The following is a 26,373-nucleotide window of genomic DNA, read 5'->3' as shown; positions in this document are numbered from 1 at the left end:
AGCCCAATTTACCTGTTCAAGTGCAAAGATGTGCTGATTGAAATAAAACTGGATTTGTTCATTAGCAATGTTTATGCATAGCTGTTCAAAGGAATTTCTTGTGAAGTTCTCAAATCCAAAGATATCCAGTATCCCAACATGCATCCGGCTTTCAGCATTGCTATGTAGAAAACACACACAAAATCCAACATGGGGCAAAACCCAGGATAAATCAAAAGAAACAGGATATTCAAGATCAGATACTATCACTAATTCAATCCACCACAAAAGGAAGAGAGACAGCCTGTACAAATCAAACACAGCTTGTGCATTTGTTTATAATCATTACTACACTCCTTTTTAGGGTGACCAGATAGCAAGTATGAAAAATCAGAACAGGGCGTGGAGGGAAATAGGCAACTATATTAGACAAAGACCTGAATATCAGGACGGTCGCTATAAAATCAGGACATCTGGCCATCCAACTCCTCTTCAACTCTGAGATTCTTGCATTACACAACCTGCTAAGGTTTTGGGAGGAGGAAGAGAGAAATCATTGGGAAGTGCTGATTCTAAGCAGCACCTCTTCAGAGGTATTAAGGGAATGGTTCCAGCAAGCAGATCTTAACAGAAAACGATTTGACAGCCTCTTCAGGTAGAAGAGGGCTGTGCAGACTATTCGGTGGACAACCTAGATAGCCATGCAAAAGTAGATTGAGAAAGAAAGAGGAGCTCTCATGCATTGGCTATGGAAGAGGAGGAGCTTTCCCTCTGCTGTTGAGAGAAAAGGGGGAGCTGTGCTCCCTCCATTTCCCATTACTTTGACCCTGCCTAAAACAGACAGGCAGGCAGTCTCAGACTGTGGTCTGCATCTTTTACTGTGTTGAGCTCATGTGCCGCACAGCTATGAGGAGACAAAGGAAAGAGAGATATCAGACATCATTCCACTTCTCCAATTCTGGCACTACCAGGGAATGAAACAGCCCCCAGCATAACTCAAAGCTGCCTAAGGGCTGCTCTAATTTACACCACCAGCAGCTGTCCCATGAGGACACGTTGCTGCAACCCTGCCCCTGATATATCCTCTCCATGCCTTCCCCCACTTCCAACATATCCTCTCCATGGAGAATGTGGGGGGAGCCAACAAAATCAAAGCAGCTATGCCAGCTTTACACCACCTGAGGGATTCACTTATGCTTGGGAATACCCAGTTGCTCCTTGAGAAGTGCAAAGCAGCTAGAACGGGGTCTGAGTATCTGGCTTTGTTCCAGGAAAGGAATAAGATGGCACAGTGTAAACATTTCCATAATGCAAATTGGCATTTAAGTTTTCATAATTAAATGTTTTGACAGCTGGTTTTAACAGCTTGCATTAGAATGTCAAAAATATATTCATTAAGTAGCTGTTCTGTAATCATTTATATTTATATTTTATCACTAGTTTAATACTACTTGAGAACTGGAAGGACCACACAGAACAATACTTGTGTTTAATGTATCCAGCCTGGTTATCTATGGGCATCTGGTAGGATTTTCATGCTTACCAGATACACAGGCTCTTTTTAAAGACTTGCCTGAGATTTTAACCACACAATTCCCATTGATTTCAGTAGCCAAATCCCAGTGAGCTCTTTGAAAAGGATGGAGTTAATGTCCTGGAAACAGAATTCAGGATCACAGCATGAAGGCCATTTTGAGGTCTTTTCCAAATAAACACAGTATTCCTCCAGCAAAATCAAAACTACAAAAGGGGATGATCCCATTACACATGTCAGTAATATGTAACTTGCCATATATTTTTATCTGGCTGCAGCAGTGTATTAATGCGATTTACAATCCAGCTGAAGAGTCGGCCATAAAGTGCTTTAGACATGGCATCTCGCACATCAGCGGCTTTGTCCACTGTGTTTGTTCGGATAATAGTCTCTCCTCGTGTTACAACACAGTGAGAGGTTAGAGCTTCCTGGAGCTCTTCTGGACCAATACTGAGCAGTGCAGCAGCTGGAAGATAACAGACAGGAAAGATGGCTGTGACTGGAGAACAAAAATTGCCAGCACTACCGACCTGATACCCATCAGTTAGAGATTTTTACAAATGCAATCAAGCTGCATTTATAGAACTGACAATATTAAAAACATATTTACCATTATCTAAGGCCTCTGCATTGGGAACTTCACTTTTATCAATTTGGTGTTGTGAGGAAATGGCAGCAAACTCAATGTTTCCTGTATTCAAGATTCCAGCCAGAATTTTGTAAACTGAATGCACTTCCTGCAAAATGAGACAAGAACTACCTTAACAAGACACAATTAGTTAGTTGTAGCCCCCAAATGTGGCCTGTTTAAAAATAAGATAGGGAGTGTGTGTGTAAAGTCCTTGGGTCATTCTGAGATTTTTACTTGCCCAGTTCAGTTTTTACTCTATTTTTATTCAGGCAAACTCCCGCTGAAGTGGAAAAGTGAGATAGAAATGGAAATGTGAAGGGGATAGAAAGGAGCTTGCCTCAGTAAAACTGAAGCCTCAGTCTGTCCTCCAGTTCTGTGGATGCAGTTTTGTACACACAATTACAAAGGTGAGAATAATGATATATTTAGACAATGATATATATAATGATATATTTAGACAACAAATGCCACTATTTGCACAGGAAGCGTTGGAGGTGGTTTTTAAAAATAAGGTCAATAATGCTTTGGTAGCTAGTTCATGATTAATCTCTTACCTCATCAGTGAATCCTATGATCCTAAAGCAATGTTGAATTGCTTCAAATTGTCTTCCATATGAGTCTTTAGTAATAATATCTTGCATTACTCTTCCAGTTTCATTATCAATATACCTAAATAAAGTGGCATAATTAAAATGCTGTGTTAACAGATGTACTGCTACAACCCCCACTGATTTCAATAGGATTGCATCAGTAATGGAGCAGACCACTTATTTGAATGTTTTTTAACCAAATAAATATTGTCGTGCTAATCAAAAAGATTTTGGATTATTTTCTTTCTATTAGTTTTTGTTCCTTCAGCACAAATTAAAGTGTTTTCCCAACATTATAGTTTTCCAATAAAGAGAAGGATAGCAAATGAAATCAGTAACTCAAATTTAACAAACAAGATTCAGCCCTGAAATAAGACAGTGCAATTCCATTTACTTTAATGAAACTGCACCTTCTACTACTACTACTGCATTCAACTAGAATTTGCCATAATATGCAAAGAGTAACATAAATTTAAACCAATATATTTTGAGTTGCTCCTTCAGTATTACCATAAAGCTACATTCACAGCCATTCATTTCTAGAGATAGAGAAGACCTGAAAGAAGGAATGAAAATCTAGATAATGATGAGATGGCTTTTTTCCCTCTTATTATAAATGCTGCAAGTCCTCACATAAAATAATAATGTAATTCCTTATTGTCCATCCACTTCTGTACTTGGGAGGATTAAGAAAGATCCGTAAGGGATAGAAAAAGATTGAGAGACATTTTAAAGCATCACACTGATAGCAAGCCCCGATCAATAGCCAATTACAACCGCATTAAAAACAAATTAGTGATAGTTACCTAGGAGGCTTTTTTTCAGGAAGTCTATACTCAGAAAGTTTCTTCTGATGAAAAAGACCAGCATAAATATAGTAAAATATATGGAAGTTTTTTTCTCCTCTGGAAAAAAAATGTATTATTTTAAAGCTTACAGGTATATCTGCATCTACATGTTTGCACTATGCTGTACACTGTCAAGTTAATGGAAGAGGGATTGATCCTATGCTCATTGAAGTCAATGGCAAAGCTCCCATTGACTTTAATGGTGCAGAATCAGGGCCAGAAGCAGCAAAAGCCCAATGAAAAGCTCTTCCATCTTATCTGTTAAACACACAAAACCCAGCCCAACCAGACGGTGGCAATGAGTCCAAGATCAGGCTCCTCTACTTCCCTTTATAAGTTGTTGGAGGTTGAGCACAAAGGTACAATGTTTATATGACATGTTTATAGGAAATAGGCTCTGGGAGAAACAATATATTATACAGAGCATCCTTTACCAAACAATGGAGTGGTATTGGTCTCCAGCCCAGAAGAATGAAACTAATTATACTTCCAGCCAGTGAGTTAGAACAAAATTTCATTGAAAAGCGTTTTTTGAAAAGTAAAAACTGTTCTGGAAAAGTAAAAACAACCCCCAAAAAGGTAGACTAGATTTGAAAGGACATAGTATTATTAACCTACACAGCCTGCTTTATGACTCTGGATTTTTCAAGTAGATATTCAGAAATTTTTGCCCCCATTACAGCTCCTGTTGGTGTAAACATCATTTCCAGGTATTTTCCAAAACGACTTGAGTTGTCATTGATTGCAGTACAGGCATTCCCAAACGCTTCAACCAGAGGGTTCACCTGAAGAATCTTCTCACGCAAAGCACGGTTATTGGCCTTGACAGAATAGACACAGATCAGAAGGAATGCCCCAAAAGAATGCTTACTCCAGGCTTCTTCCCAGCCTCAGAAACATAGTGTGCATTATCAGGTGTCCAGCATTTTCAGCTACTTGCACACGTGAATTGACCTAGTTACTGATACAACACACCCACATACTGAAGGGGAAAACAAAGTCTCTAGCAGGTATGAAGATATTGGATTTTCCCCCTCTTTGCAATTTATGTGCCTTAGGAGGGTCCATATATTTTATTTTAACAAAATAAAATATCAGACAATAAATAGCATTTAGGCTCTGATCCAGCCAGCATTTACACGTGTTTAACTTTAAGCACTTGAGTTTTCAAAGTGCTGTGACTTCAATGGCATTATTCATATGCTTAAAGTTAAATATGTGCATAAGTGTTTGACACAGCAGGCCCCTCCTAATTTCATTCTGACACTGATTCTTATAGTCTGAATAATGGACCTAGGTCATAAGCACTGTAGATAACCAGAGGCACTAATCATTATGGGCTTGAACATTTATCCATTGAAGTCAATGGCAAAGCAGGATCAGACCCTAAGGTCCCAATTCTGCAAACAATGGTGCATGTGAGTACTCTCACTGACTTTAATGGGACAACTCATGTGCATAGAGGTAAGCACGTGCATAAGCCTTCGCAGGAGCTGAGCTTAAAACTAGCGTATTCTTTATGTTAATAATTAATCACTAGGCCATGGTCTCTTCAGTGTAAAATATCAGATCCAAATTAATAACAAAGTCCCCAGTCTGTACTGCTCAATTTTCAGTATTCTCAACAAGCTAGAAATAAATGCATCAGGGCTTTTTTCAGCAAAGATAGTTTAAAATACAATGATCACTGGGCTACCTCGCTGGCTATAAATACCTTTCCCAGGAATGTCAAATGCTGGACAATCAGGTGGGCGCTTTCAGTCTTTCCAGCACCACTTTCTCCACTGATGATAATGCACTGATGACACAAAACAAAATTGTAAATGCATTGCTCACCATAAAGCTGATCAACTCAGATGTTCAACTACTACTTTTATATTGTTTTGAATATATACCAAGGCATCTTCAGAGTCAACTCTCTGTATATCAGTAAGAGTCACAGGTATGTTTGTTTCTTTACTCTTTTGATTGATAAAAGGTGCATCATCATAATCTCTGGGTGCTTATACATGTTATGGAGAGAATAAGATCCATAGAGCCCAGTGCTATGACACTATTTGAAACATGGACTCTTTTACTGGGAAAGTACAATTCTACCTAACGTACAGTCTAAGGGCTTGGCTACACTTGCGAGTTACAGCGCAATAAAGGAGCCCTGGACACACTAGCTCACTAGCCATCCACACTGGCAAGGCACATAGAGCTCTCTGACTCCGCGGCTACAGCACTGCTGGTACTGCACCTTGGCGAGTGGAATAACCTTTGCAGCACCCTCGCTGGAGCACCGTGGCACCAGTATGAACGAGGTGTTGCTTTACTGCGCTCTGATCAGCCTCCGGAAACGTCCAATAATCCCCTTAAGTCAAGTGACCACTCTTGTCATTGTTTGGAATCGGCTGTAGGAATGTGGAAATGCCCTTTGAAAGCTCCGTTTCTGACAGCCAGCTACTTATCTGCTCTGAGACAAAGCAACCATTAGTGTGGAATGCTGTGTGTGAGAGAGAGAGAGAGAGAGAGGCAGAGGGGTGAGGGGGAGTCTGCTGCTGTCTGAATTTACAAGACAGCATGCTGACATGCTCTCAGCCCCCCAAAATCTACGCTCTCTCCCCCCACATACACACAACACACTCCCTGTCACACTCCACCCCACCCCACACCCCATTTGAAAAGCATGTTGCAACCACTTGCCTGCTGGGATAACTGCCCAAAATGCACCTCTCCCATGCCACTGCAAGTGCTGCAAATGTGAGCACGCCAGTGTGCTTCAAGCTGTCAGCGTGGACAAACTGCAGCACTTTCCCTACTGCGCTCTACGAAGGCTGGTTTAATTCAAAGCGCTCTACATCTGCAAGTGTAGAGATGCCCTAAAGCCTGATCTTGCACTTAAAAAAAATCCTCAGTGTTTGCTACCATGTACAAGGAACACCCTACACACAGTGCTAATCCTGAGCTGGCACAGCATCCTGGGCTTCTAAAGAAGTCAGACAAACAAATGTGTATCTATTTATGAGAGTAACCCAGAAGAGAAGATCTGCATTCCTCCTGTACCTGGTGTCAGAACTAACAGATCTGTAGCCACAGATTTTATTGATTGGCTCAACCAACCCTGGGAGTCCTAGGCTCAAAGATTACTTGTACAATAGTCTTTTGGAAACAGCAAACAGTAAATTAGCTATGCTGACAGTATACCAAGATGCCTATAAATAATTAGCTACCTAAGCTCAAGGATATGGATCCACAAGGCAAAATTAGTGTGTAATCATATATGAGGCACTTGAAAAAATTAAGATTTACAAAATAAACCTGATGGGCTGATTTCAAAATGATGAACTTGCTTCTTAACTTCAACAAATCCCCTCATCATTTATTCTACACAAATACTAGTTTCTTAGCAAAACCCCTCAAGAGTTACATAACTAATAGCTATATCTAATGGACTCTTGGTCCCTGCACTCCCCAAAATCCAATAAACTGTCAAGTCTCTTTCTCCTTTGCGTCCTCATTACATTTATGTTAGAACTCTCATTATTATATTTTACCATGAAAATGAGTGATCCCATAGTTAATGGTTTGTATTTTCTGTGACTTGTAGTCACAGGGACTGATTCTCCATTGTCTTGCACCTATGCGAGCTAACTGCAAAATGCTACTGATATGGTAGAATTTTACATACATTTTGCAGTTGTAAATGAGTGTACCAGATGCAAGATAGTACAGACTCAGACCCATAGGGCAAAGATCGTCAGCTGGTGTTATCTGAAATCAATGGAGCTACGCTGATTTACAGTGATTGAATATTCAACCTTATAGTGTCTACTACTGTACCATGACCTTTTCAGTAGTCCTAAAACTGATTGGAATGCTGTTCCATTTTTTCTGCTATACATACATGCTCTGGAACAGAAGGTTTCACAGAGATCAATGACAGAATACTAAACGTAACATAAGCAATACAGCATTCTATGATCAATATTAAGTATAAAAAGAGATGAACATGTTCTTACCTGATCCTTGCTGAAAGTTACCATGCCCTGGTAAGCAGCATCGGCAGAGGCAAATATGTGGGGGGGATTTGATGACCGCTTCACACCATGGTAAAGCGTGGAAAACTAAATGAAAAAGAAATCTGTCAAAATAAAAATTTCACCCTGTGTAATCAGGGATGTCAGAAGGATGGTCTGATGATTAGGATGCTGGCCTGGGAAGATGGTTCAATTCCCTTATGTGCCGCCGACTTTCTCTGTGATCTTGAGCAAGTCACTTTGTCTGTCTGTGCCTCAGCTCGCTATTTGTAAAATGGGGATAATAGTACTGCTCCCCCATAGGGTGTTGTGTGGGTAAATATATTAGAGATTGTGAGGGCTCAAATACTTTGGTGATGGAGAAGGGCACGTAGCTAGATAGAGATGTTCTCCATAGAGTAATGATTTAAAGCAATTTTGTAAGTGTTATTTAAAATATATTTTTGTGGTTTTCAGTGGCCAAGACTCCTAACCATTTACAGGCCTTTTCTTTCTTGTGCATCTTCAATTTTACAGTCTACAGCAGGTATTGTCCTCATCTTGTTGTTTCTCTTACCTGTGGAGAATATATGCTGAGATTCTGGAAGGGGTTTAAGGCTATTAAAATGTCTCCAACATAAGTATAAATTTGTAGATCAGCATAACGCTTCTGAAGTTGATGGATAATTGTATCCTAAGATTATAAAACATTTGACAGTTAAGAAATATTTTTCCAGATAGCAAAATTCATTGTAAATATATTGAGAACACTGAGTAATAACTGATTATCTTAAATGTTATTTGTCATTTATGTCAACCACTGACCTCACAAAACCAAACCAATATTTTCAAAACATCACGCATCTCTCTTTACAGTATTGAAACAAAACCAAATTAAAAGCAATAACTCTATTTTTTTATTAGTGTATGCTGTTATGCCTGTCAGAGAAGCAAACACTTTAATGCAGTAAATGGCCATAGAGGTTATTGGATTTGGGGGGGTTTCATTGCTGAACTTGCATGTAAACTGTCACTTAATTTTTGTAATTTGACTCTTCATGCTCATGAGTTCATCACAGAACAAAAAGGAACATAAAACAAGATCATAATTTTTCAGGTATTACTCCATAAATTTGTTTTATATGGGAACACAGCACATTTTTATATTATATGTTGTTCCTGTTGGAATAAAAGTTAAGGTTCCCCCAAGCTAAAATTAACAGATTCTCTGCACACATGTGGTATATTAAAACTTGAAGATTATACGTATGGGTTTATCACTTTTTTCATAATAGAGTCTTTATTATCTGTAGCTGGGACATTCTTTTAAATACATTATTGGTTTTGAAGAATAATAATTCTAATCCTGGTTTTTGAGGCTAAACTTCAATTTTCTTGCAAATAGAAAATAATTTAAACTAGCATCATCCATCATTCAGTTCTTCTGTGTTTTAGGTTTTACTGAAACTGCTTTTATATCACTGAGTAGAATATAAATGAACTTGTGATAGCAGATCAGAATCACATGTGGAACAGTTATTCTTTTATGCCAAGACTATGAACAATTAATTTTGTGACGTGATGACACTGTTAGAATAAAACCTATAAAGCAGAAGCAAGCAATACATGTGACCTAATGGTCAGGGCTGAGAAACTGATGCCTGAATGGTACAGTACCTCATCTAGAACCTCTAGGTTTACTAGATCATCATCTAGAGGGCATTTGTCAGCTGCATCCACACGATAAGGTCTTCTAGTGTGTATTCGTTCATACCTGCAGATGTATTAACAGAGTATCAGTGTGAAAACACTATTCTAAAAAATTCATCCAGTGAGAGGCAATAATAATTAACTTAGAGGGTGATCTTTTCAAACAGAAAACAGGCACATTCTCTAAACTACTTACCATGGAGCATTTTGAGGGAATATTTTTAAATAAATGCATCAGCTAAAAGCCCAACATAGCTCCCATATTTTTTCCTTCACAATATTTACCCCTTATCTTTTTAGCAATGCTCACAGATGAAGGATTATCTGTAGGCAGGCTGTCTCTGAATATTACAGGTTTCAGAGTAGAAGTCGTATTAGTCTGTATTCACAAAAGAAAAGGAGTACTTGTGGCATCTTAGAGACGAACAAAATTTTTTTGAGCATAGGCTTTCGTGAGCTACAGCTCACTTCATCGGATGCTCCTTTTCTTTTCTGAATATTATAGAAATCTATCAAAATACCCTCCCCTTCTTTCCCACCTCCTCATCACAAGATGTTAGTCCCATGTAAACATGAATATATTACCAGTTCATCTAATTAAATATTTTTTCTAGGAACTTTTGTTATTCCAACTACTGGGGCTACAACAAACAAGAAAGAGTACAATGTCCTTCCCGTTACCTTGGCATTTGCCAGAGCGTCTCCTCAGATGACCCTGCACCTGGTCCAGAACAACATTTTTGAACCACAACTGCCATCAGACTTTAAATTCTATGGATGTTCAGTCAGCTTCTCCTCAGAGATTTAATCATAGTCTTTAAGCCACCCAATTAGAAGCAGAGACAAACTGTCTCATAACCCTTTATAATCTGATTACACTGAAGGAATCTTTGAAAAAGCTGGTGTATTTTTTTAAACAACATATCACATTTTATAAAGAAATGGGAATAAATTAAGATTGTATGAAATGTCTTCCACAGAGGAGGTGATAGATGAACACCATGTAAGCACGACCACGTTTTTCTTTACAACAAATATAATCAAAGCATAGCAGGAGGACACCCACTGAGATACAGCAGCATCCTGCTGGGTAACACTAAGCATTGATCCTCAATGACAGCTCCTGACAGATTGCTGCTGCATCAGTTGCCATGTATAAAGTAGGAATCACATGATAACACATTCCTAACCAATGATAATAGTACATCAGGTAGGTAGGACAATACTAGAATACTTCCGTCGACACCACAGATTATGTTATGTGTACATAATATGGAAGGTTAATGTGCAAAGAAAAAGATACCAGGTCTTCCCCCACCCCCCGCGTCTACAATTACTGACTTTTGAAAATCATGTTTCAAAGAGCAGCATAAGTGCTCTTGCTCTACCCCCGCCCGGAACATACATGCAGTTCAAAACTTAAGTTTTCCTAGACAACAAGCAAACATACGGTCAGGTACAGAAGAATTATTGAATTAGCCTTTTAGCAAAGAGGGCGTAGGTAGAGACATTTAACTACAGTGGCACTCTGACAAATGCAGATTACATTTAACGATCTTGTTTCTGGGTTTCTTTTTTTACTTATTTTCATTGTTAGTTTTGGCTACTTAGTATACTGTAACATCCTAGAAAAATCATTTCTATACATTTATTTGAACTCTGAATGTGTAAAATAGAGTCAGGATACAGTTGTTTCACCAGCAATGAAAAAAACCACCAAAATACTCATAAAATTTTTTGAGACAGTCTTATTTATATTTTGCATCCTATGTTTCCTCACAATCTGGTATTTTACTATGCTGCTGCTATGCATAACCAAGAAGTGACACAAGGAGAGAATGAACAGGAAGTGATGAATTAATAATTACCATAATGGGAATCATTTCCTGTGGACAGCATGGATAGGATGTGTACTAGTTGAAACTCCCATCAAAGGGAACTTGTCATTTTCTGTTTTTTCCTGTTTATTTTTTAAAAAGTTGATATTTAGAGATTTACATTCATAATGATGGGCCAGATCCTCAGCTGGTGTAAATCAAAAGAGCTGATCTGGCCCATCATTGTTTTGTTGATTGTTTTTGGTTTAAGCTTAAATCCAGAGTCTCTAATTAAATTGCAGAGAAGGATGTCATCATGAGTAATCAGGTCCATCCAAACATAGGAACATTCATTAACCCAGAAGCAGAACAACTATTTTAACATTAGTTCCTTTATCGGCCTTGAGACACACCAGGCAAAGTTGTTGTCAGAAAGGATGATGGAAGGAAACATCCATTTTCAGACATTATTGAAGTGAAAGATTGCAGGAGCGATATCAAATCTCAGCAAATTTGCAAGTACTTTGGATGTGCCTATGTTTATACTATAGGTGCAGGGAGGAGGTTACAGTCATATCTAAACATCTCCAATTGCAGAGTGGCTTTGTAAACTAATCTCTTATCTGATTATAAAATTCCAACCATTTCTTTCCCAAGCGATAAACAAGTCAGTTTTATTACTGGAAATTTTCTTTTTACCCTGTACAAACAAATGAGTAAAGAAACTATTCTTAATCAAACATAAGGAAAACATAAAGACCACTGTGAATATATATTTTCTTGTGCTTAGCTCATTTTCTGAAGTACATGATTAGGAGGAGAACATTAGGAGCATAACATCGCATTAGCTTCAGATCTCATCAGTTTTCTATTGACCCTATGGCCTGCAGATATGTTGACAGAGAGAAGGTAGAAGGAATGCAAATAGTAATATTTAATGGTTCTACCAATGTCAGCCCTCTACAGTTAATATTTTATCTAAAAAAATATTACCAAAAAGCAGAAGAAATCAATTTTTAATTGGGGAATAGCCATATTTTTATGAACAAGATAAAATCAGTGACAACTATTCTTGGTTTTGTGATATATATGTATGTATGTGTGTGTGTGTGCGCACGTGCACCTATGTATGAAAATAAACAAAAGAACACTGACATAGGGTATTGGTGGCAGCAGCATAGGGGAGGATTAATTGGTCATTTGGGGAAGAAAATGTAAAGGGGTCACGTGGCCCAAAGAAGAAGACATCCTCACTGACAGCTCCAAACTCAGGAGAAAGGCAGAGTGGACCAAAGATTTTCATCCAGGTAGTGTCTGGAAGTACCAACCACCCTCTCAAATTCCATCAGAGCCTCTTTCTTGGCCTGAACACTCTTGGTGCAATGAAACTTATCACAGTTTTTACTTTATTCATATTTTATCTAGGACCAACATAGGAACAAATAGTTTGCGCGTAGAAGAGGTGGAGGAAAAACAAAGAGTCTAAACTCCTAGTTCACCCTTTCTTACATTATTGTAATCTGAAAGCAAACACAGGATTGCTCCTGGACTAAGACTTTGCAAGGAAAATATTGAACGTAATGGGAAGAATTAACTGTGAACCTCTCACTGACCTTAATGACAGTCATAATGGAAACACTGACACAACCTTAAATGTAACATCACAAATTTTGGCCTGGCTATAATAAAAATCTATGTGAGCTCCAGCATAAGTATATACCATGTAATCAGGCTGGGAATCAGTAGTTTCCTTGCCCATAATAGTTTTCAGGTTTTTGTCTTTTAACTCCTTCTCTTGATATTTATACAGCTGATGTCTGGAAGAGTTACATTTAACCCACATTAAATCCTGCACAACATTTTACAATCTGAGCACTACTTTTGGTTTTGCTTGCCATTATGTGTCTTAGCTCAGGCAAAGAGGAAATTTCAAGCTTGATGCAATCAAATTCTTTACAGTTAATTGATTTCAAAACTGAATGCAAGCTGCCAAAGTAGCTGTCTGTCTGTAAGACCTTCCCCTCCTCTGATAGGGTCCTGCACTAATCAAGCTAGCTAATGACAATGCGGGAGGCTGCCAGGCCAGTGCTGATATTTGACCTGCTGGCACTTCTGAACCTGCTGTCTGTCTGCATTCTTTTAATGTTAGCTAGGAGGCTTTTAGACTTGCCTCCTTCCCTAGTGACAAATTTACAATCTCTCATTAAGGGCACGAGGATTCAACACTACGTTCCACCAGCTTCTACCACAGAGAGAGTCCACAAAGAAGGGACCCCAGTAATGGAAAGCCTGCTTGGGCAGGAAGCAGTGTCACCAAGCACCTGCAACTTCCCTTCATTTGGGGAGTTCACAACTGACCAGTGAATCCTCCAAAATGGGCTGCAGTGGGAAAGGAGAGGATGTGGAGAGGGTGGCTGTGGGATGGGACAGATTCAGCATATTTCTTGGGCAATCTTCTTCAGTAGGTCTGCTATGGCAGGTAACCAACTGCAGCTTAAAACTGCCCTCCCCCTGGAGGGAGTATGGGGGCGGTGTAGTGGTGTGGCTGGAGCAGCGCCCCTTTGTGAACCTTCCAGGTGCCCCGGGGGGAAGAAGTCTCTATTTCCGGTGTCCACTGAGGCAGACTGTGACCCATTGGCTCATTGTTGCCTCTTCAGACTTATCCCCTTCTGGATAGGTTAAACCTCAAAATGTTCTACAACAAAAAGCAATCCTAACACAATGCTGGGCCATCCCCCAGTCTTCCAGGACAGCGTTCCTGCCCTTTAATTCGGGCTTTCTTCCCAAATAGTCTCTGATTCAAGCATTGCACATTCCTTGGGGTATGATATTCTTGCCCAGTGGCTGCTCCAGCAATCAGGCCCGTCTCTCTGCAACTCTGCAAGCGAAGCTCCCTTCAGGCAGAGAGGCAGAACTCTGTCCTCCTTTCTGACAGTCAACCCTGAACTGAGTCAGGCTCTCCTTTTATTGCCCCTCCAGGCTTGAAATTGGCTGCAGGTATAGCAGGCAGGGCTAGCTGAGCCCACAGGCTCTTCTTCATCCTTTCTCTGCTGGTGCAGAGCCCCATTTCAGGGGAGTATAATTTGTATCTTTCTGTGCCAGCATAGATGGGGGGAATTAAATCTCACAAAAGATTAATTTTTCTGCTAATGGTTCTTTCTCTCTCAGAAATGCACATGGCAACAAAGCTCGGTCTTCGCTTTAAGACAGGGCGGCTCAAATAAGAACCCATCCACTCAGACACTAAATCTTCACTTTCCCCTATTATCATGAGAAGATGAGCTGGCCAGAAGCTGGCAGAACAAGTTGCCTGACTGACCCTCCTGAAGGGAAGAACTATTGGTAGAGGGGAGCACAGGCTCTCCAGATAGCAGAGAAACAGCAGAGAGAGTAGAGAGCCAGGTCTGGAGTGAGGCTCCTTAAAGCCTCTGTTAATCTGAGAAGTGGCCATTTTGAACCATAACCATTTTGGATTTGCCCAACACCAATTTGTGACCATCCAGATTCTTCCAGACTGCAGTTCAGCCTGGGAGTGCTACAAAAGACCACTGTTTTTGTCAATTTTAACCACTGTGATGGTTGATTGAGAGGGTTAGCAAAATAGACAGGTGGCAATGGATTAACAGAGCTGCCCCATATTAACTTCCTCTGAAAATCTGCCAAATGCCATCAAGGGACTTACCAATGACCTGCAACCTATATATTAAGCATAACTCTGCTAGACATGACATCCATTACCTTTTCATCTTCTAATATCAATAGCATTCTATAGAGAGCCCTCTAAGGCTCTTTTCTGTTACTCTTCTATTTCATCACAACAGTATAATTTGAAGTGTTTTTGTTGCACAATACCGAAAATGTTGAGGGCTGGTTCAGGAGGAGGATGCCAAGTGAAGGTTAAAATGCATATTCTACTATTTTTAAAATTGTTTCTAAATTCCAGTATTTTTCAAAATTGTTTTCCCTCACCAGGATTTGCAATTATTCCCCCAAACCCAAAAAGCAGAAACTGCTCTTAACTGAATTTGTATTCCTCCAGCTCACACATGGCCACTCTCTACTATTTTAGATTTGCTCCTGATTGCTAGAATGGGTACAATGATTTTTTATTTTAGGATTTCTTTTTACTTGCTGCCTGAGAATTTTTGAGTATTTGAAATTGCAGGGGAAACTCTTTGCAAAAATGTATCATGAATTATTTTTTGGTGTTTTTCAAAATATCAACAAAATATTTTATGCACTTTCCCCCCCCCCCAGCATTTTCCAACCAATTCCATTCACAATTACTCGGCTGTTGGAAGTATTTCTTGCACTCATTTTTTAGTTTTGAAAAAAATACCATGGAAGGATTTGGTTCAGGGATGAATCCATATGAAGAAATTAAGAATTGGCAATCAGACTTAAGGACGCAGGAAGAAGGTAGAATTTTGAGATTCCCAACTTTGAAGTTGCTCTTCTAAATGTAGCACAACAACATCTTTAAGCATAATGATATTATGAAGTTTGACATATGTTTTTCCATTGTTTACACTTTAAACCAGCTACCAGCTCTGCCAAGTTTGGATGAGGTCTTGACATGTACAATTCCACAATACACACCCACTTTTTGCAGTATATATTGCCAGTGAAGTCAGCTCAAAGAGCAGTTTAACATTTAGGAGCATCAGGAAACAGCCTGCTGAGAATCAGTCTAGATGGTGGAATCTCTTGTGCCATGAATCAAAAAAACAACTGACCACAAAAATGAGTTCAAGATATCAAAAGACATGTTTGGAAAGGGAACAGCTCTCCATTATAATCTCCCCGAATGGATTATCCAACATACCCAAATGCTATTTCACAAAAATATTTACCTACTGAAACTGAGCAAGTGTTTTATTGTGAACGGAGAGCTTGCAGTTTCCATAATCACTAATACTCCCTGCTTCCCTGAGCATTCCAAGGTACAGAGAAAATAGATAGAAGTAGGCAATATTCAAGTTCTTCTTCATTAATATTTTTACAGTGACTAAAAGTGTGCCTAAGGGTGTCCAATAGAACAAGTAAAATACAAACTTCTGCCTTCAAGAGATTACAATCTAATTTTATAGACATAATGCAACAAGTGAAGACATTATCATAATTACCACTTCACAGGTGGCTGAATTGAGGCACAGTGAAATCAAGTGATTTACCAAGCTGCCATATGGATTTAGTGACAGAACGGGGAACAAAACTTGGTTATGCTAATTCCCTGTCCTATTTTTTTTATGATAATGATTATGTATATAATTCCATGAAATGTTCCATGCAAATTGATGAGATCCCTGCCTGGAAAAATTTACAATTCAAATATAGCAAGACTGTGCCCTAACCACATTATTACACACCCTCCTTTATTTATGGCACAGAGTATTTATGTCAGAAAGTCTTTACAGACACTGCATGTGACCGGGAGCTCTGCTCATTTACTCCTGAACCATGCATCCATCTTCTGTTATTGATACCCTTTCCTGAATTTGAGTCCACCTCCCTTCTAGTTTTCCTCAGTTCATTACTATGTGGGGCCTGAGTCTATCAAAACAAACTCTATCCCTGTCCCTCATTCAGCACCAGGTCACTTTCTGTAGAAATATACTCAGTCCCTTCCCCAGCATCTCACATTCATTATGTAAGGCCAGGTTCAGTAACAAGAGTTTGATAAAAGAAAAGAAGTACTTGTGGCACCTTAGAGACAAACAAATTTATTTGAGCATAAGCTTTCGTGAGCTACAGCTCACTTCATCGGATGCATGCAGTGGGAAATACAGTGGGGAGATTTTATATACACAGAGAACAGGAAACAATGGGTGTTACCATACACACTGTAACAAGAGTGATCAGGTAAGATGAAGTGATAAGGAAGTGAGCCGTAGCTCACGAAAGCTTATGATCTAATAAATTTGTTAGTCTCTAAGGTGCCACAAGTACTCCTTTTCTTTTTACAGGTAAGGTGAGCTATTACCAGCAGGAGAGTGGAGCGGAAAAAACCTTTTGTAGTGATAATCAAGGTGGGCCATTTCCAGCAGTTGACAAGAACATGTGAGGAACAGTGGGGGATGGGGGAAATAAACATGGGGAAATAGTTTTACTTTGTGTAATGACACATCCATTCCCGGTCTTTATTCAAGCCTAAGTTAATTGTATCCAGTTTGCAAATTAATTCCAATTCAGCAGTCTCTTGTTGGAGTCTGTTTTTGAAGTCTTTTTGTTGAAGAATTGCCACTTTTAGGTCTGTAATCGAGTGCCCAAAGAGATTGAAGTGTTCTCCAACTGGTTTTTGAATGTTATAATTCTTGACGTCTGATTTGTGTCCATTTATTCTTTTACGTAGAGACTGTCCAGTTTGACCAATGTACATGGCAGAGGGGCATTGCTGGCACATATCACATTGGTAGATGTGCAGGTGAACGAGCCTCTGATAGCGTGGCTGATGTAATTAGGCCCTATGATGGTGAACCCTGAATAGATATGTGGACACAGTTGACAACGGGCTTTGTTGCAAGGATAGGTTCCTGGGTTAGTGGTTTTGTTGTGTGCTGTGTGGCTGCTGGTGAGTATTTGCTTCAGGTTGGGGGACTGTCTGTAAGCAAGGACTGGTCAGTCTCCCAAGATCTGTGAGAGTGATCAGTCGTCCTTCAGGATAGGTTGTAGATCCTTGATAATGCATTGGAGAGGTTTTTAGTTGGGGGCTGAAGGTGATGGCTAGTGGCGTTCTGTTATTTTCTTTGTTGGGCCTGTCCTGTAGTAGGTGACTTCTGGGTACTCTTCTGGCTCTGTCAATCTGTTTCTTCACTTCAGCAGGTGGATATTGTAGTTGTAAGAATGCTTGATAGAGATCTTGTAGGTGTTTCTCTGTCTGAAGGGTTGGAACAAATGCGGTTGTATCGTAGAGCTTGGTTGTAGAAAATGGATCGTATGGTGTGGTCTGAATGAAAGCTGGAGGTATGTAGGTAGGCATAGTGGTCAGTAGGTTTCCGGTATAGCGTGATGCTTATGTGACCATCACTTATTAGCACCGTAGTGTCCAGGAAGTGGATCTCTTGTGTGGACTGGTCCAGGCTGAGGTTGATGGTGGGATGGAAATTGTTGAAATCATGGTGGAATTCCTCAAGGTGCCACAAGTATTCCTTTTCTTTTTGCGGATACAGACTAACACGGCTGCTACTCTGAAAAGAGTTTGATACTGTCCTCTACATTTTCTGAAAAATGTTCCCTTCCTAGGGACATCTAAACCTTGATGGGTACGAGATTATTCTGGCTCCCAAAATGGGCTGCAAATTAGTTTCCATTTGCTAAAATGTGATGATATATTTTGGCTCCAGGATAGAGAGAGAACTGGAAAATATAGCCTTGCTGGAACACTGGTAACTGAAACCCAAGATTCTGGTTTGTTTATTCTGCTTTCTGGACTTTTCCTTATCCATTAGATACAATATTTTAAAATGAAAACATTATGCAAATATTGTTATGGTAAATGTGATAATGAAATGTATGTGGATATTATTATTTAACATATATATTGCAGTAGCATCTAGGAAACAAACAAACAGCTCTATTGTGCTGGATGCTGTACAAAGATACAGTAAATGACAATCCCTGCCCCAAAGAGCTTATTTGCTGGAGTTGGAGGAGATGGGGAAATAAAAGTAATGGCCAGAACTCATTTCCATGCAATGGTGACACCTGATTTTGGGCTAAGGGTTTACCAAGCGAGAATAGAAGGGACAGGTTAGACACAAGACCAGAGTACTAAAGGAAGGACAGAGGGTGAAATCCTGATTCCATTTAAGTCAATGACAAAACCTGCAGGATTTCATCTAGAGAAATCAGGTCAGATCCTTGGCCCACAGTGGCACGAAGTAGTCAGAAACCTACAATATCAGTGGTGATTCTCCCAGTGTTGGGCAAATCTCTCACTGGCAGAGAGACAATCACAGCATGTGTGACTGAAATGCCACTGTACTCCAGTAATCTGTCTGCCGGGTCGCCCCTTGGGTTGTGGGCAGCTGAAGAGTTTTGGTCAGCCCAGAAGTAGCTCTATTTAAGTCGTGGGGCTTGCATGGCATCCATTCACCCTAGGACCAGGAAAGTAAAAAAGGTAACTTAGAGCCACTTTTTCTCTCCCTTTAGCTGCACTAACCATGACTTGGCCACAACTACTGGTTGAGCCCATTATGGCAATAAATTCAAAGTAATGAATTAAACTGAGGTCATTTGAAATAATGTGGCCCAGAGTTCTAGAATTTAGCTTTTGCATTTCTTCCTAATAATATTTTTACAGTTTTTTCTTTTAAATACAAATGTATGTAAAGGATAGAATTCTGCCAGCGTGTTTCTGATTCCAATTTTACCAGTGTAAATCAAGAGTAATTCTCTTGAAGTTAATTGAGCTAGACCAGTGTAAAACTGGTGAGTGAAATCACACTAGAGCCATATGGATATTCATCTGAGACTGTGAATTCCTTTCACAGCTCATTTACTAATAATGAAAAAGAGGAGAATTTTATCCAAGAGAAACAAGTAGGTCTTTTGCTGCCTGTCATAGCCATGGTTCTAAAGATATGTCTACACAGCAAAAGCTGTGCACAGGCTCATCTACACCCAAGCTAGCTTGAATCCAGCTAGTACAGGAAACAATACCAGAAAAGACAGCACTGTGTGGGCTCCAGCACAGGTAATGCAAGCCTGGCATGGATCTTGGGTATGAACTTGGCTTGGTCACCTGCTCTGAAGCCCACATTGTGCTGTCTTCAATGCTATTACTCACACTAGCTGGATTCAAGCTAGTTCGGGTAGACTAGCCCATGCTTAGCTTCTTCTGTGCAGACACACCATAGAGTTACTTCCTGTTTTTAAACAAGGAAATTGACAGTGTGATAAACACCATGGAGACTAACGGCTTTGAGGCGAGCACAATAATTTCACAGGAAACTGAAGATAAAGGCTGCAGAAACCATAAGAGAAGAAAAGGACACAGTATCCTGATTTCTGCTTCCTTGAGTCTAGATAAACCCTGCTAACGAGGGTGTTGGATGGCACATTAAAGAAGAGGTGGTCTTAGAGATAACATGGATCTGTTCTATTGAGGGTTTTATAGCTCAGTATACATTTGAAATGGATCTGACAGCACACAAGGTTCCAGTGCAGGATGAGAAGCATGGGCCTAATAGATGGTCTTTGGTTTATACCACTTAGAAGTATTATTTACCAGTTGCAGCTTCTTCATTAATTTCTTGCTTAGGTCTAGATAGCATGGGTGCAATTGTCTAGCCTGGATGTGACAAATGCATGAACTACTGAGGCAAGGAATTTATCCAAGATAAAGAGATTGAATCTTATTAGCTGGAGATGGTGGGAGCAGCTAACAGTAACTGACTGTGGCAAGCTGCCACCCCAATACACCTCTTTGTGGTCAGATGTGAGTCAGTTTCCCCCACTGTCATTTGGCCTTCTCTGATTTTAGGAGTGTCTTGGCCATCCAGACAGCCCACTTGCAGATTCCTGCTTTTTCTGGGGCCACAGAGTCCTTTACCAAAGAACAACAGAAAGGTAAATGAAACCAAACCTTCAGCCCAACTGTGCTCAGCTAACCACCTCTTCCTCCCAAGCACACCTCACCCACTACAGTTTGTCCCCACGCCTTGTCTCAGGCTCCTGTGCCTTCATTAACCCAACAGTCCAGAGGCTGACACACTCCCCACCCCAGAGTTCAGGTAGGCTACAGCTCCTCAGGACCCCTATTTCCAGTCAGGCTTCCAGTTTACCCCTGCTCTGCTCTGCTTCCTCCTTCTCAGCCTTCTTTCAGGTTGCTTCCCAGAAGGACGGCATTTCCCACCTCCTCTCCTCTCCATCTCTCTACGTGGACTCATCCAGCTCATTATGGAGAAAAAAAACGCCAAAACCCAGCCCTCCCCCAGCTGGACTTTATCTTTAATTAGGCCTTGCCCATCCTCCAGGTGAACCCAGGCTGGCTAATTGGCCTCTCAAGCCCATATTAACCCTTTCATGACATATGTGGGGTACACACCCTATTACACTGATGTTATTTGATTTTCCAGGGTCAGTGATGTGTTCAGCATGACCTTCAGACTAAGCGCTATCTTGACTGACAAAAGGTATGTGTCTTTGACTGTAGGTGAAGTGATGGTGTTTACCACCTCCTCAGAGCATTCACATCTTTCAAGCATCATTTTGGGCTTTCCTGGTTTCAGTTTGCACTGTTCTTCTTCTTTATTTCTTGCTTTGCCGTAAATTGTGGAATAACGACTTGAGTTACAATCTCTACAACTCTGCAGCATTTCTAAGTCAGTTCTCCTAAGATTTCTAGCCTGTAGCCCTGCCATTTGTGTTGTGATCTCACAAAATAAGCAAGGCTAATCTTCTTAGATTCTCTCAGGATTTAGACGAGACACCTGCATGGAACACATAGATGCTGAGTCAATAATGAACCAATGCATGACAGCGGGCACCATTCTGATGCTGAAATCTTTCAAATCAGACATAAAAGTGGAACCTTCTGATCACTTGAAGTCAGTAATCACTAAGGAGTCTGGCTCTTTAGATATTAGATGGACGGGATCTGAGTTACCCAGGAAAGAATTTTCTGTAGTATCTGGCTGGTGAATCTTGCCCATATGCTCAGGGTTTAGCTGATCGCCATATTTGGGGTCGGGAAGGAATTTTCCTCCAGGGCAGATTGGAGGAGGCCCTGGAGGTTTTTCGCCTTCCTCTGTAGCATGGGGCACTGGTCACTTGAGGGAGGATTCTCTGCTCCTTGAAGTCTTTAAACACGATTTGAGGACTTCAATAGCTCAGACATAGGTGAGGTTTTTCGTAGGAGTGGGTGGGTGAGATTCTGTGGCCTGCATTGTGCAGGAGGTCGGACTAGATGATCAGAATGGTCCCTTCTGACCTTAGTATCTATGAATCTATGATCTTTTCACAGGAAAAGTCTTGGTAAATTCCCAGTTCTAGATAATTGCAGTCTGCCTCCTTAGTTTCCTTTAAGTTTTAATGGGAAAATACATTGTTTTCTGCTCTTTCTTCTAGACTGTTTTGTGGTGCTGATATGCACTCTCAAAAAAAGTTTCCTTATTTCCACACCCAAGCCGTTATTAGATAGATGATTTTATATAAAGACTAACATTTTATTATTCATTACATGTACATGTACACATTAAAGAGTCAGAGACAGCACTCACACCGTGTGGTGTGGCAAAAAGGTTTTATCAGCATGCCATCGGGAATTCCAATGTATTTACAAAAGGTGAAGCTATTGTACAAGTGACTTCTGCAGATCAGCACAAACGGATGTCAATAAATTTTTATATAACACTGCACCATCATGTGTTCTGTGTATGTCATATACTTTACTGAAAACTATTTTTAAATGCTTTAGAGACTTTAAAAACTTTTCATTGATACTCTTTTTTCATATCGCTCTGTTGTAAAGCCAGGTCCCTAAGCCCTGGTCTACATTGGGGGAGGGAATCAATCTAAATTTCTCAACTTCAGCTATGTGATTAACGTAGCTGAAGTCGATGTACTTAAACTTATTCACCACGGTGTCTTCACTATGGTGAGACGAGTGCTGCCGCTCCCCCGTCGACTCCGCCTGCGCCTCTCATGGCAGTGGAGTACAGGAGTCAACTGGAGAGCTCTCGGGGATCGATTTATTGTGTCTAGACTAGACGTAATAAATCAACCCCTGCTGGATCGATCGCTGCCCGCCAATCCAACGAGTAGTGTAGACATACTCTTAGTATCAAGAGTTCAACTGTACAGACCTCCGAGGAAGAAGAAAATTATAACTAACATTTGTTTGATCCCTTTAAAAATTAACTTAATTAGTTTTTTTAACAATAATAATCTTATGATTATTAGCATCAGTCCAATATCTCAATGTCTTTCAGAACTGGAAGTAAATGCCCATTGAGAAGTTATGGATCTCCCAATTCCCAAAGTATACTGGGGCAAACCTTAGTGATGGCCAGATGTAAGCTATTAGACCTTACTCAGACTGGAAGCTCTTTTGGGGAGGGGATGGTTTTTTGCTATATGTCCACACAGTACCTAGCAAGACTGTGCCTGATTCCAGATTAGGAGCTCTAGGTGCCACTGCAATTCAAAATTAAAATTTGTTACTGGGCTAGGGCTGTATATTACCCATCCTGAATCTCAGCTCAATGTCGTTTTGGGTGGAAATGGCACATTTAAATGGTGGGGAGTATAAGGAAACATGTCTCTGTCCGGTTGTTTTATAGAAATGATAACCTTATGATGGTGTTTAAGGCTTTGGAATGTTAGAAAAAGATGGATTATCGGGTCGACTGCAGTTAGGCAATCAAAGGTGTATGCTAAGTGCTATTTATAACAAAGTTCCATGATTAATCACATGACTGTCACTTCCTAATAAATGTGTGTGTGTGTGTGTCTGTCTGTCTGTGCATGCATGCATATGTCCCTTTCCATCACAGGAGTATTACAAAGAGTAATTTATTATTATTAATTTATCATTTGTATTTTAGTAGTGCCCTAACAGCCCCAGTCATTGACCAGGGCTCCATCATTCTACGTGCAGTCCGGGGCAGCCCATCCCCAGGTGCCACCGGGGCACTCAGACCAGAGCGGCCCGGCCCCAGGCACGGCCAGGGCGGCCTGGACCCAGCTGTGACTGGGGAGGCCAGTCACAGTACACAAATATGCCCCAAAGAATTAGAGTCTTTAAAGAGTTTTGAGATCCCCAAGTAGACCATATATAAATATACAATGTATTATTAGTCTGTGTCACACAGGGGGAGCCCAAACCAAAACCCACATTCCAAACTAACTCCCCTTTAAGACCCTATTGTCACTTGCTTATATCTTTGTGAAATTTTAAACATTTGGGCTGAAATTTTCCATGCCAGGTGTCTTCCTCAGCCTGAATTTCTTTGGCAAATTTCAGCCAACTGTTTCTGAGAACAAGGCTAATGAAGAATACATTGTTTTGAGATGTTAAAAAATTCTTCAGACCTTTTCTTTGAAATGCTCTAGCTCCTCTATGCTTTGGAGCAGGGACTTGAAATTTGCCAGCAGAGTGGCCTGTGTGTCTGGGACATGCCTTTTGCCATCCCCATGAAAATCCACCCACATTTTGCAAAGTTATAAACCTTTGAATATGTGTAGTTCACAGGTGCTCAGTAGAGACTTCTTTGATTTTAACAGCTAAAATCTGACTTTGCAACTTTAATTATGTTTGTAATGTAGTATGTGTGTGTATAATGTGAATAGTAGTGTTGGGAAAATATGCAGAGGAAAAAATGATTTCTATATTGTGTTGAAATATAACTAGGAGTCCAATAGCACCTTAAAGACTAACAGATTTATTTGGGCATAAGCGTTCGTGGGTAAAAAAAACCCACTTCTTCAGATGCATGTGAAAATTACAGTTACAAGCATAAATATACTGGCACATGAAAAGAAGGGAGTTGAAGGTGTTGAAGTATTTTTTTCACAATACTCAGCAGAAGTAGTACTTCATTTAATAAGAAACTAATAAACACAGAATCATAGTAATGTGGAAGAGACCTTGAGAGGTCATCTAGTCAATCCCCTCATCCTGCCCCCCCCAGCTGAGGCAGAACTAATGTAGCTAGATCATCCCTGATAGATGTTTGTCTAACCTGTTATTAAAAACCTCCAATGATGGGGATTCCACAACTTCCAATGAAAGTCTATTCCAGTGCTTAACTACCCTTATAGTTGGAAAGTTTTCCCCAATATCTACCCTAAATCTGCCTTGCTGCAGATTAAGCTGATTACATACTAAGCAGTCTGGGGATTCGAGGTTTCTGAAAATTTCCACTTGCTATTTCCTGTATCTAAGGCCTAAATTGTGTTTCTTCAGTCTGCCCTGTGTAGTGGTGGCACTGCCGCAGTAATAGCACAAGGAAGGAATTGTGTCCCAAAACAGTTAAGGTTCCTTCCCACCTTTCCTGTGTTTTTTGGGGAGGTGGATAGTAATCTGCTACTGGTCTTGATCAGTAGCAGATTGCTACCCTCCCTGCAGTTGAGCTGAATTGGCCATAGCATAGAGTCCAGGATTCCTCCACTCAGGGGGAGTAGCAGGTGGGAAGTGCACATTTACATCTGTGTGTCTGGACCCAAGGGCAGGGCTTTATGATGACAAGCCAAACCATTTCAGATGTTGGTAAAGATTGGTCTAAAGATGGCAATAAATTCCGTATGTAATGTATTTGGAATGGATCAGGTTATAAATTCTTTGGAGCAGGAACCATGTCTTCTTACAGGTTTATATAGCACCCACTGCAGGGGAGTTGCTGTCATGCCTTGGGACTCTGGATGCTAACTTATAGAATCACAGGATTGGAAGGGACCTCAAGACGTCATCTAGTCCAGTCCCCTGCACTCATGGCAGAACTAAGTATTATCTAGACCATCCCTGACAGATGTTTGTCCAACCTGCTCTTAAAAATCTCCAATGATGGAGATTCCACAACCTCCCTAGGCAATTTATTCCAGTGCTTAACCACCTTGACAGGAAGTTTTTCCTAATGTCCAACCTAAACCTTTTTTGCTGCAATTTAAACTCATTGCTTCTTGTCCTTTCCAGAGGCTAAGAACAACAATTTTTCTCGCTCCTCATTGTAACAACTTTTTATGTACTTGAAAACTGTTATGTCCCCCCTTAGTCTTCTCTTCTCCAGACTAAACAAACCCAATTTTTTCAATCTTCCCTCACAGGTCATGTTTTCTAGATCTTTAATCATTTTTGTTGCTCTTCTCTGGACTTTCTCCAATTTGTCCACAACTTTTCTGAAATGTAGCACCCAGAACTGGACACAATACTCCAGTTGAGGCCTAATCAGCACAGCATAGAGCAAAAGAATTACTTCTCATGTCTTGCTTACAACACTCCTGCTAACACATCCCAGAATGATGTTCGCTTTTTTTGCAACAGCGTTACACTGTTGACTTATATTTAGCTTGTGATCCACTATGCCCCCAGATCCGTTTCCGTAGTACTCCTTCCTAGGCAGTCATTTCCAATTTTGTATGTGTGCAATTGATTGTTCCTTCCAAGATGGAGTGCTTTGCATTTGTCCTTATTGAATTTCGTCCTATTTACTTCAGACCATTTCTCCAGTTTGTCCAGATCATTGTGAATTATAATCCTACCGTCCAAAGCACTTGCAACCCTTCCCAGCTTGGTATCGTCCACAAACTTTATAAGTGCACTC

General features: G+C 40.3%; 1 protein-coding gene across 1 annotated transcript in view; it reads right to left on the bottom strand.

Moving 5' to 3' along the window:
• Positions 1–26,373, bottom strand: part of MYO3B (myosin IIIB) — a 312,077-nt gene that overhangs the window by 179,922 nt on the left and 105,782 nt on the right. Inside the window, exons 10-19 of the mRNA XM_043504856.1 lie at positions 9,261–9,357; positions 8,161–8,277; positions 7,587–7,691; positions 5,297–5,380; positions 4,201–4,403; positions 3,541–3,639; positions 2,699–2,813; positions 2,124–2,250; positions 1,769–1,979; positions 13–160 (exon numbers count right to left, since the gene is read on the bottom strand). Of these exons, the coding sequence (XP_043360791.1) occupies positions 13–160; positions 1,769–1,979; positions 2,124–2,250; positions 2,699–2,813; positions 3,541–3,639; positions 4,201–4,403; positions 5,297–5,380; positions 7,587–7,691; positions 8,161–8,277; positions 9,261–9,357 (1,306 nt within the window). The remainder of the gene's footprint in view (positions 1–12; positions 161–1,768; positions 1,980–2,123; positions 2,251–2,698; positions 2,814–3,540; positions 3,640–4,200; positions 4,404–5,296; positions 5,381–7,586; positions 7,692–8,160; positions 8,278–9,260; positions 9,358–26,373) is intronic.

This window comes from Dermochelys coriacea, chromosome 11 (assembly GCF_009764565.3).
Source record: "Dermochelys coriacea isolate rDerCor1 chromosome 11, rDerCor1.pri.v4, whole genome shotgun sequence".
Lineage (NCBI taxonomy): Eukaryota > Metazoa > Chordata > Testudines > Dermochelyidae > Dermochelys > Dermochelys coriacea.
Note: the sequence above shows the minus strand (reverse complement) of the source record. Positions and strands in the feature narration are given on the sequence as shown.